At 35.4% G+C, this 12,467-nt stretch overlaps 1 protein-coding gene across 1 annotated transcript; it reads left to right on the top strand.

Annotated features, from left to right (window-relative positions):
- Positions 1 to 2,893: 2,893 nt before the first annotated feature.
- Positions 2,894 to 12,391, top strand: LOC105230072 (proton-coupled amino acid transporter-like protein CG1139). Its single transcript, XM_049457415.1, has 9 exons — positions 2,894 to 3,392; positions 6,466 to 6,588; positions 6,659 to 6,809; positions 6,941 to 7,062; positions 8,726 to 8,952; positions 9,028 to 9,158; positions 9,265 to 9,443; positions 11,730 to 11,905; positions 12,041 to 12,391. The coding sequence occupies exons 1-9, from the start codon at positions 3,388 to 3,390 to the stop codon at positions 12,283 to 12,285; spliced, it is 1,359 nt and encodes a 452-aa protein (XP_049313372.1). The 5' UTR covers positions 2,894 to 3,387; the 3' UTR covers positions 12,286 to 12,391.
- The last annotated feature ends 76 nt before the right edge of the window (positions 12,392 to 12,467 follow it).

Below are 12,467 nucleotides of genomic sequence, written 5' to 3'. Positions count from 1 at the left end.
ATATCAACAGTCTAACCCAAATTGACCAAATATCAATCAAGTCGGAGGTTGGACGGAGCCTAACCCGAATTGATCAAATATCAATCAAGCTTTGATTTTTCTATAGAAGAGTCTAATAGACCGGTTCGTTTAAAGACTACCAATTTTTTTAAATATATACATATGTATATTTAAGCGAAAGAAGCGGTTTTCTAGAATAATCCATGTTAATCGGTTATTACAGAGACTTCAACTCTAGCTGGATTAGAAATTTTCTCCAACGAAATTCGTTTTTCAGTGGAGATAATCAAATAAAGTGGTGAAAATAAATTTCTGACGTCATTGAAGCGATTCGTAGTGCACTGAAGCATCTTGAAATGGTATCACTTTTATATATCTCTTTCAAGGTTAGGTTAAAATTGACATATAGTACATTCTTTTAATGGAAATTTCTGGCGTCGCTGTTTCTTTTGGGTGACCTAAACATTTTGTACAATTCAAGAAACCTCGGGACTTTTGAAACTACATATCTATTTGCTATAGAAATTATATTATCAGATTTTCTCTGAATGGTGATTCTTAATCAGATGACGTTGTAGACTCTTCAAAGGTCTAACTACGTTAATACGTTAACAATGTTGCTGCCAAAAATGTTTAATGATAATGATAACTAGTCCCGATTTGAGTAAAATTTGTGCAAAATAAACGGTCTTCTCATATCTGTTATCAGCTGTTTCGATAGACCAGAAAGATAAGATTAGACGACACCTAAATTTGAATGGCGCTTTTCGTTTGTATATTATGAAATCATTATCAAAATCGAGTATTTGTTTGTTGAAATCGCTCTGAGTCACAGAGGTGCGCTTTTCCTCTATCATTAACAAATATTAAAAGTTTGTGACTCGAAATCAATAACGAATAACTGGCAAGTCACCATTATTTTACACTTTTTTTCCGCAAACATTATAACGATACTGACCTACTCGTATTACTTGGCAAAAACCGTTTGTTTGGATGACTTAATATTAAAAAAGAGGAAATCATCTAGTTTACTAGGCTTCATTGAAAATGAAAATTAACCGTTATAAATAAAGAGGACATTAACTTTTTTGTAGCTTCTTGCACTCAAAACTATCATATTGACTTACTTATCCAATACAGCTACTGATTTGCCACAAAATCGAATCATTCCTTTACCTCCAATAGTTGCCGCATTTATAGTTACACATGAAGGAAATGTCTGAGATCCTATAAAGTATATATAGTACATACATACATATGTAAATGATCACAATGATGAGTAGAGTCGATTTAGCCATGCTCATCTGTCGGTCCGTCTGCTGTATAATCGCAAACTAGTCCCTCGGTTCTTGAGATATATACAATATCTATGCTATATAAATACAGCAAGGACAAGACAACGGTACAGTCTGCGAAGAAAGTGTTCAGTTCAAACTACTATAGCATATAACTGCCATACAAACTGTCCATCAGAATCAAGATAAAGACCTGAAGGTTTTAAGGTCCGAAGTTAACATCTATTCTTGTTTCCCATTAAATAAGGCTAACTTCCAGCCTCACCAAAGATCTTATATTTTCCTTTCAAATTTAGGGAGAGTTTGTTTAAGATTTCTGAACTTCATCATTTTCTATTAGAAAATCTGAACTGCTAAACATACCTCGAAGGCGGTTATCCTACTTTCTGCTTTTGTATTAATTTGCCCTTTTTCCTTAGAAAAATATCTCCTGTCATCAAATAAACAGACATCCCATTCGCGACTTGGCTCGCAGGTCGCTTTTGACAGTCATAACTTAGAAGTCGTAGATATTTTCGCCTATATTGGAACCAAAATCAAAACCAACAACAATATTAGCCAAACGCAGAATCACTTTTGCCAACCGGTGCTACTTTGGAATCAAAAGGCAATTGAAAAGTAAAGTCCGCTTTCGATGAACAAAGATCAAGCTCTGCAAGTCACTCATCATTCTCGCCCTGCTATTTTGTGCGGAGGCATGAACAATGACAACATATGATGAGTCGGCCTTAGAAGTGTTCGAGAGAAAAGATCTGTGGAAAATTTATGGTCCTCTGCGCATTGGCAACGGTTAGTACCGTAGTCGATGGAAATATGAAGAGAAAGTTCCGGCTTTGAAGATTTTTAATTCAGTACCTGTCAGTGGAACCAGAGGAAGAGGAAGACCTCCACTCCTTTGAAGAGATCAGGTGGAGGAGGACCTGGCTGCCCTTGGTATCTCGAATTGGCGCCAAAAAGAGAAAGAAGAAACGACTGGCGCGCTGTTGTTAACTCGGCCATAACCACGTAACCGGAGTCTGCGCCAGTAAAGAGAAAAATGAGATCACGGAAACGTTCTTTACATTCAGATTTCAAAGGAGAGTTTTTTGAAAGGTTCCAAAGATCTCTAAGGTAATGATAGTTGTGTCATGAGTCAATGAAATACAATGCATACATTATATATACAGCTATTGTACAGCCCATAAGGAAATTTAGTTCCGACACTAAAACATATATATATATATATACATATATATAAATATATAAATACAAATATAGAAAGAGTTTTGAGTACAACTTTACTCAAAACTATATATATAAGAGTTGAGTTGTACTCAAAACTTCTACAGCTTACTAATTAAAAATTAAAGTACCTACACGTGAATTTACGCATGCTGATACCTAGATACTTCAGAAAAGATTCCAAGCAAAGCGCTGAAAATTGCGCGTCAGTTAAAGAAATGCACTCAAAGGTAAAAGCCTCAAATGCATAAGCGCTTCTAAGCGCACTGAGCGAGATAACCGAAAGAGTCTTCTTATCACAAGCACTAGAAATCGTAGTAAGTATCTACTACTGCTTAAATATCACAAAATTGAATGCAATCTACACTGTCTGTCATATGTAGTTTATGGTGGCAATAATATAAGTTATCTAGTTAAATATGGGAAGAACTATCGTCGCAGATTAGATCCCATATTTCAGAAATGCATATTGTAATTGCTTACATTGACATCAATCGCAACTATAATTTACAATCAGAGAAGCTTTACGTTTCAGTATTAAGTGACGGGTTTAACGGCATCCAGCGTTTGGCTGGAACTACTTAAATTTTGGACTGAATCAGTGTCACTAAGGATATACATATGTTACATCATTGAGTTCGTTTTGCGAGACATGAGAAAGTGGCGTTGAAATTGTGTATATAAATAAAGCTATTTTAAAATCTTTGAAACGATTTTAAATAAATTAAATAATTTTATAAAAAGTAAAACCAAAAGCTTTTAAAGTTTCATAGACTGTTACAAAGAAGTTTTGCCATACGCTTTTCGTCAATACGGTTATGCAATAGTGGAAAAGTTGATTGCATCGGTATATAAGAGTTTCTCTTTGAAAATGAAGTGAGTTGAATAATTTCGACGTTTTCGAAATTTTGGAAAGGAAAATATGGTATATACCATATAGTAAATATTAAGTAATACATTTCAGCATTTTGTATATATTATATCCGGTATTATATCCAATATATATATCTATCTATATATGTATATTATCGGTATTATAAAAAAGTTCAAATCCAAAACACATATTGGCAGTAAAAATTAGAATTTCTAATAAAATGGTGGTGCGAAAAAATTTACAAAACAAAATTAAAAAATCAAAATTTTTATAAATTTTTTTTCTTCAATAGTTACTTGAAAAATGTATCCAAGAAACTCGTGCGAAAATTTCCAGTCGATCGATTCAGCCGTTTAGTAGGAGGAATTCTCCGAAAACAAGGCCCAATAAGAAAGCTATAAAAAATGTTATTGTTACCAGTAAAAATGTGCATTTTTAATAAAATGGCAGTTTGAAAAAAATCATTATTTTTTAGCGAAAAAAATTACTAAAAAATTTAAATTTTTTTTGCGAAAAAAATTAAAAAAATTGAAATTTTTGACAATAATTTTTTCCTTCAGTCTTTAGTCTCTAGGAGAAATTTTTCGGTTCTTCCACAATTCCGGCCATTTTCGATAGATGTCCTCAAGCAAAGGCCTCAAACACGGCCAAATATAACTTCTTATTGACCGTCTGTCTCGCCGAAACAAATTCATGATGCACCAAACTACGAATATCAAAAAAACAATGAGCATCATCTTGATTTTTGAGCACTCTGGCGTTGTTTTTTTGATTTCGGTTCTTTTTTACCCTCTATTCTGAAGACTATTGACTTGTTTGCATGTCAAACTTATAAATCTTTGTCTCATGGCAGTTATAATGCTCTCCATGAATATGGAATATCGGAATTCGCACGTTCAAGTACGTCCAATCGTACATGTTTGCGCTACTCTTTAAAAAAATTCAGCTTTATCGGGAGGAGTCGAGCAAGAACGATTCACTTTCGTTTCATACCCAAAATATCCACCAAAATGATTCGGACTCGTACGAGATTGTCAAGCACTAAATCCTTCACTTTTTTTTAATATTTTCATCAGTTGAAGAGGTCGAAGGTAGTCCAGAAAGAGGCATGTCTTTAACGATCTCACGAACGTCTTTGAAGGCTTCATACGACTTGAAGGCTTGTGTTTTAGATAAAACTGAATCATCGTAAGCATTCTCCAACATTCGCAACGATTCCGGACACGAAGTTTGGTTATAAATACAAATTTTGAGACACATTCTTTGTTCGATATTTTTATCCATGTAACGCAGATCGCGCTCATATTTGGCATAGTAATTAAGGACAGTCCTACCAACTTAGGAAATACAGTTTTTTGAAATATCATTTACCCGAGGAATTTAAATTAGAATTCAAATCGCAATGTATATGCAAAAACAAAATTTTATCAATTTTTTTAAATTCACAAGTGGCAATAATCTTTTAAGTAGTATAAAAGACCAAAAAGTTATGAAAGTTTTTATTGAACTATGAAAATCCTCAAAGAGGAACAAAAATTATATTTACAATTTATGAAATAAATATCGACACGTTCTTAATTACTTTTTGGTTAAGAAATTTTGGGAGCTCTTAAAAAAGTTACAAAAATTATGACCAGAAAAAATATTGAAAAGTCGGGTTTTACAAGTTGTTAAAAGACAGGAACGTGTTCTATTTTTAAAATAATTATTCAAATTCCTAATAAAAATTCTAATTAATAATATCGTCTTCGAACATAATAAATTGCTTCGGCTCTGTACAGCATCAGATACGAAGCTATTTTATACACATTCAACTAGAGTCTGAACCGACTTTGCCGGAAAATAAGTGGATGTCTGCGAATTTCACCCAAAGAAAGTTTTTCTCTCGTTTAAAAGGTATTTTTTCGACACTTAAGGATCTAGGAATCGATTCACTTTACTTTCGAAATCCAACTGGTATAAAGCAGGTAATAAAGTCAAAAAGAAGTAAACAAAATCGTACCGAATTGGAAATATTTGCGCGAATCGAACACAACTTATGCTTTGGAAGCCAACCTCTTCAAATAATAAGTATAATAAGTAATCTCAATATATCGCAACTATGTTAATATTGTCGAATTATAGGCTTTTGGAATTATAAGTATAAATTTTAAAATTTTAAAAGCACAAACACATTTTTTTGGAGTTGACAAGTATTTTATAAGCCGCACAACATAAAACATTTATTATGGCACTTGAGACGAGCAATAATGTAACCGGTCAATTGAAAAGTCCCCGGCCTATTAAAGTATAAAATATTTTTGACAAAATTCGTTTTTTTATGCAACATAGTTCACTTCAAAGTTGATACACTGATCCTCGAACTTTTCGATACTATTTTTGTTGTAGGATTTGTGCTTTGGTTTATAATAGGCCTCAGTTTCGACGATCACCTCTTCATTTGATGTAAATTTTTTCCCAGTGAGCATTCTTTTGAGCTCTGAGAGCAAAAAATAGTCGTTGTGGATGGTCCTCACTTTTTCCAAGCAGTCAATAAAATTATTTCATGCGCATACCAAATTCGTCTTTACTGCCGTAGACACCGCTACAGGGTTATAGCCGAGTTAACAGTATCGCGCCAGCCGTAAAAGGACACAACAGCCTCGGATATCTCATCTGTTGTTTCTCTTTCATTGGGAGCGTTTTTAAAGTAATGGGTCCTAAACCCAGCGCACAATCTTTGGGAGAGATGGTTCGCCTTCTCATTTTAGCTCGCCTTTGGATTGACTTTCTCTGGCTACCAAGAGGATACTTGGTCTAGGAGCGGAAGTCGTGAGCTGCTTGAGCCATATGTAAAAGAATTGTTTCTGACCACTCCCAAGTGAATGGCACACAGAGAGCTTTCCTCGCTCCTCACTTCTTCTACTGTTTTTATACCCTTGCTTAAAAAAGTAAAGGGTGGCGGTTCAAATTTCGTTTTTCTAACACTTGAGCTTAACTAAAATAGAGTTTTTGGAAGTTTCAAATTATTTTCTAAATGACTATTGAGTCTCACTACCTTGCATTTTTCATTAAAAAAATGATTTTTCAAAATAGTGCAGAAACAGACACCCACCAGAATGGCCAATCCAACACGAAGGATACAAATGGACACAGTGTAGTTAGTTCTGATGATGATTATGATCCGCATCTACATCGCAATGTACAAAATCCCACCACGTAAGTGTTTTCAGTATATAGTATTTCTAGGCCAAGCATTTAAAAAATAAAGGAAATGAAAAATTTATAGAACTTTGCAAACATTTGCACATTTCCTGAAAGCCTCAATAGGATCGGGTGTTTTAGCAATGCCGAGTGCCTTCGCAAATGCCGGCTACATCACTGGACCTGTACTGACGCTAATCATTGGTTGCATTGCTGTACATTGCCTACACATATTGGTAAGTAAGGGTTTCACGTTTGAAAAGTACGTTCATTTTTATAAAAAAAAAATCGAGAAATTTAACTGAAAACTAGAATTTTTTTTTTAGCTATTCTTTTTCAATATTCACTTGTATTTTCATTCCCACAGATAAACTCCATGTACGAGCTGTGCAAGCGTAAACGTGTGCCATACCTAACGTTCTCCGAGGCAATGACGATTGGTTTGCATGAGGGCCCACCTATTTTCAAATGTGTCTTACCAATAGCAACGTATGTATGTATGCTTTTATAGTGTTTTGAGGAATATAACAAAATGTACAAAAAATCGGGAAGTTTATAGCTTATATAGTGTAAGCCTAGGACTTCAACTTTTCTAAGAGTGAATTCTTATTGGAAGTATATCTTTAATGTCAAAAGTCTAAACAAAATTGCGTTAAGAGATACGAAGTGACGCCAACTTTAGAGACGACTTTGTTCTCATCGCATAAAGAATTTATCAAAATTATTCCTGCAGTGAAGCTCTTATAGCGTTTTCTCGACGCTTTCCTAGTCGAATTTCACATTTTGATTCCACTGAAGAATATCTTCACTTGACGACAGTATATTGATTAATACACCTGATAAAGAGGCTAAAGACCAAAAATCCTATGGAAACGGCAGGACGAGTGGTATGACTTATAGAGCTTGGGTTGGTTTTGCAACAGAGGCAACAGAGGCAACAGCACCTGTACGCAAGAATTATTCTCTAATGGATTTCTCGGCTGAGTCGCTGTTAGTATTTATATTGGATCTTAGAGAGGCGAAGTATTTTGCTACCACCAAATTGCTAAGGTCTTTTGTTTGATGCCAAGAGGTATATCGTCTTCTCCTCATCATCATCACCTGCTTCGGTGTTTTTCTTCTTTTTGAGAATGCTCTACACAAGACGTTGTTGCTGCGGCCGGCTATGTCGATAACGTCGGCGCGGCCCAATAACTAATGACCCTTAATAAAGTTAGTGCCAGTATGGTTAAAGTCTGTAGTGCGGATTTTTTTCTCAATCTTCATTCGATTAAAGAAATTGCTCAATAAGCGATCCCATTGTATGAAATCTCGTTTGGTGTTAAACTGTTCGGAGAGGTCCGTCCCTATTCTGACGGAACTGATGGCAGCATTCAACGTCATTTTGAATAGAAGTATGAGTTTTGTAGGGAGGAGGTGCAGAGGCGTGGACGATGACAACATCTGTTGAGTCGACGTTACGAATTTTTGATAGAAGATTTATGATCCCTTCCGCTTTGGCAACGGCGATTACCGCTGCAAGAAATGCAATATAAGACGACTTTGACAAACATATGGTAGTTCAGCGAATTAAGTGACAGCGACTATGATGGCTAAGTATGCCGTCCGAATGGATGAAAACACTCCCACTCTGAGAATATTTGACGCAATACCTGCCGGAGGAAGCAGAGGAAGACCTCCACTCCGTTGGAAAGACACTACACTTGGAATCTCCAATTGACGCCAAACAGCGAAAAGGGAGAACAACTGGCGCACTGTTTTAAACTTCCCTATATTAGGTAGGGACTTCAAATTCATACATTACTGCCTAGAATTTTCTCTTTTTATGCTATCGAAAGCAGCTTTTAGATTGACAAGAAGATATGTTTTTCTTGAGGGTTAATCTGTTTTCCTTGAGTCTTCTCCTGAAGATGGTGTATCGTGAATATCTGTCGATCAGTATCCTGACGATGGCGTCGAAATTAGGTCCACTAAACGATAATTAATTATTAGTCCTATAATAGATATCAGCTCAGCTTGAAGATATCTTCAGAAATTCGAACAACTATCAACACACTCCATTTTATTTAATATTTTTTTTTTTAAATTACTATAACCTAAGCTACAGAATATCTTATATAAATGATATGTATTATGCGATATTCAATTGTAGTCCACTCGTTGACGGTTTTCTCGCTTTCTATCACTTTGGCATCTGTTGTGTGTATGTGGTATTCATAGCGGAGAGTATCAAGCAGATTGTCGATGAGTATTTGGTGGTTTTGGATGTGCGGCTGCATATGTGCTTCATTTTAATACCGTTATTTCTGCTCTACAGCATTAGAACACTGAAAACTTTGGCGCCTTTCTCAACGTTTGCCAATCTACTGCTCTTCGTAGGTGAGTGTGGCGCTGCAATACAATTGTGTAGTTATGTACATACATATATAACTGTTAATGTGCTTATTGATACAGGTTTTGGCATTGTGCTTTATTATATTTTCGCCACGTTGCCGCCGATTAGCACACGCCAACCGTTTCAGGTTGTTTCCCGTTTACCAATTTTCTTTGGCACCGTGCTGTTCGCCATTGAAGCCGTCGGTGTGGTGAGTTACATATACTATGATAGTTTTGATGAGATTATTCGTGTATTTAAGTATTAATAATTTTTATTGTTTTTGTTTGTGTTTTTTATACATTTTGCTTTACTAGATTCTCGCTATTGAAGAGAAAATGGAGAAACCCAAGTCTTATATTAAGCCTTTCGGTGTATTGAATGTTGGCATGGCAATTGTGCTCAGTTTGTATATTCTTCTGGGATTCTTCGGTTACTGGGAGTACGGTGACGATGCTTTGGGTAGTGTGACACTAAACATACCACAGAAGGCAATGTAAGTTAATATTTGATATCAAATTTTATAAAACCTTAAATAGAAAGAATAGAAACAAAAGATACAACTCAGAAGATGGTCCACTTTGAAAGTAAACCCAAAGTCAAAATCTTTCCGAAAGGAATGAAAATGATCTTGTAGCTAGCAGCAAATAGTGAAACCCTATCTACATAGTTCTTGATGTATTATTTAGCCCACCGACATTGACTTTGGGTCATGCTGACCCGAAGTTTCGACGAGGTTTTGATGGCTAGTCTTATCTTTTTTAAATACGAGGAGGAGACTGCCGAAAGTTCTAATTATTTCGCATTTGTAACTAAATATAGAGATATATACATACATTGTGACAAAAAAGTACCCGAAAATACCCCAGGTAAATGATATGTCAAAAAATATTCTTAATTATGCCAAATCTGAGCGTGATCTGTCAACCGGTTTGTTTACAGCAGCTGCTTAAGTCAGCACATCTCAGTAGCGCGTTGCGACTTTTACAATAGATAAAAATATCGAATAAAGAATTCGTCTAAAATTTATGAGGAATCGTTGTAAATGTTGGAAATGGCTTAGGGGCTCTCAGTTCTATCAAGGAGGGTCGAGAGATCGTTGAAGACATGTCTCGTTCTGAACGTGCTTCGACCTCTTCAAATGAAAATATTAAAAAAGTGAAGTGAAGAGTGCTTGAAAATGATTTTGGAGGATATTTTGGGTACGATACACGTTCTTCCTCTACTCGCCCCGATAAAGCCGGATTTTCTTCAAAAAGAATATCGTAAACAGGTCTCTTTGGACATGATTAGTTATGCGAATTCCGATTCCATATTCATGGAGAACGTTACAACTGCCGATGAGACATGTGAATGACTTGCAAATAAGTCAAAAATCCTCGGAATGGAGGGTAAAAACGAGCCGAAATCAAGAATCCACCACAAGCCACTGAAGGAGATGCTCATTGTTTATTTTTTCGATATTCGTGGTTTGGTGCATAATGAATTTGTTGCGGAGGGATAGACAATCAATAAGGCTTTATATTGTGCCGTATTGAGGCGTTTGCATGAGAACATCTGTCGAAAAGGCCCGGAACTGTGGAAGAACAACTCACGGATTTTACACGATGATAATGCGCCATCGTATCGAGCCACGACTGTGACCGAATTTAAAGCCAAAAATGCAATGAATACCATCGATCAACTACCGTATTCACCAGATGTGGCACCCTGTGATTTTTTTCTGTTCCACACACTCTCCGAGGAACCCATTTTCAATCGTTGGAAGAGATAATAAAAAATTTGCTAAAGGAGCTGAAGGCCAGCCCAATCACAAAAGTGCTATTGAAAAGTGTTTCGGGGACGGGAAAATCGTTGACATAAGTTTATTATATTTGGTGGGACTGTGACAAAATAAATATTGATGAATAACTAAATAGTTTGTGTTTGATTTACAATTTTCGGTTACTTTTTTGTTACAATGTATATACTCGATGCCTCTCTAGATTTTTGGTTGAGTTTCTCCTCTCATACGGAGTGTCCGCCTTGAATCTTTGTAGTACTAAGGATATCAGGCCGTTGGCTAACATATTCTCATAGTGGTAGTCATACCTTCGAGGGTTTAACATCTCTTGCGGGGTTGAATACAAACCGTGAAGTTGGGCCCCTTTTTATGATTGTAAACATTATAAAGGTCAATCGAGATCATTCACTAAACTACGGGATTTGATCGTGTTTTATAACTATTACAAATCGCGTACTTTTTTTCTTGGTTTAAACTAAAGTGGATTTGGTTTATGGATAAAAAAGCTCCGTTTTTTCTTAAATGGCGTAAGATTTGTAAGTACTTGGTTAAATTTTTGAGCAAGAGAGTTTGACCCTTGAAATAGCTCAAATTTATTATTAAGACTCGGTGAGCCAAGAAATTAACCGAAGTCATGTTTCTATAACGATGACAACCCATCTGACTTTAGGTTAGACTTCATTTCAATTTTCATAAAATGTGGATGTCTGACCAGCATAACAGAACAGAAAATAACAAATTTTTCCGAATTAATCTGAGTCGATTTGGCCATATAAATGCAATGACCACACCCCTAAAGATCAGCTAAGAATTATGATTGAATTTATCAAGTTCGTTAGCTAATTTTTCTGATAAATTCTCAAGCTCTTGATGTTTGTGAAGTGAGAGAGGCAAACTTGTATGCTTTTATATAAATTTCAGTTTTTTCTATTTATATATTTTGCTCATAATTTCTTGTTATTAAGTATTTAATTACTCTTCATTACTCTCTCATCTCAGTTTAGCTCAGGTCGCGAAAATTATCTTCGCCATCACCACGTGGATTACGTATGCATTACAGGGTTACGTTACGGCCGATATCATTTGGAATAAATATCTTTCGAAGCGTTCAAAAGATACCTCCAAGCATGTGCTTTACGAGCTTCTGATAAGGGGCGGCATTGTTCTGCTGACGTGTAAGTAATTATAAAGCAATCACTATTCTAAGTTCATTTATATTCGTGTTGAGTATTTTATAACCTTCAGCTATAATAATAAAATTACAGTTAATTGCCTATAATTAAATTTATTATCTATTTATTCTCTCGTAGTTTGTTTTGCTGTGGCAATACCGGATTTATCGCTCTTCCTATCACTTGTCGGCTCATTTTGTCTATCTATACTGGGTTTGATTTTCCCTGCCTTGCTGCAGATATGTGTACAATATGGCCTGGGATATGGCGTTTGGAAGCTGAAATTGATGAAAAATATATTTTTAATTGCGTTTGGCATATTCGGTGGCATCATTGGCTCGTACGTTAGTATCGTACAGATTATCGAAAGCTATAATACGTAAAGTAGATAACTGTAGAGCGGAATGATGAGGAATTAATTTAATTGTTAATGAAGTGTAATGTTAAGAAATAAAGTATTATTTGCTTAAAAGTTAAAAAATGTAAAAAAAAAAATTCTGAAGGTATTCTCATCATTAGTGTTTAGTATACGCTTGTCCTCCTGAAGTTCATAAAGTACATTCAG

This window comes from Bactrocera dorsalis, chromosome 5, assembly GCF_023373825.1.
Source record: "Bactrocera dorsalis isolate Fly_Bdor chromosome 5, ASM2337382v1, whole genome shotgun sequence".
Lineage (NCBI taxonomy): Eukaryota > Metazoa > Arthropoda > Insecta > Diptera > Tephritidae > Bactrocera > Bactrocera dorsalis.
The sequence above is the reverse complement of the archived record's forward strand: the minus strand, read 5'-3'. Positions and strand labels throughout refer to the sequence as shown.

Bases quoted from the DNA above. Each gene is read 5' to 3' on its own strand.
- LOC105230072 (XM_049457415.1), top strand. The intron at 6,810-6,940 runs GTAAGTAAGGGT...TCATTCCCACAG, and splicing joins TACATTGCCTACACATATTG to ATAAACTCCATGTACGAGCT. The intron at 9,444-11,729 runs GTAAGTTAATAT...CTCTCATCTCAG, and splicing joins AACATACCACAGAAGGCAAT to TTTAGCTCAGGTCGCGAAAA.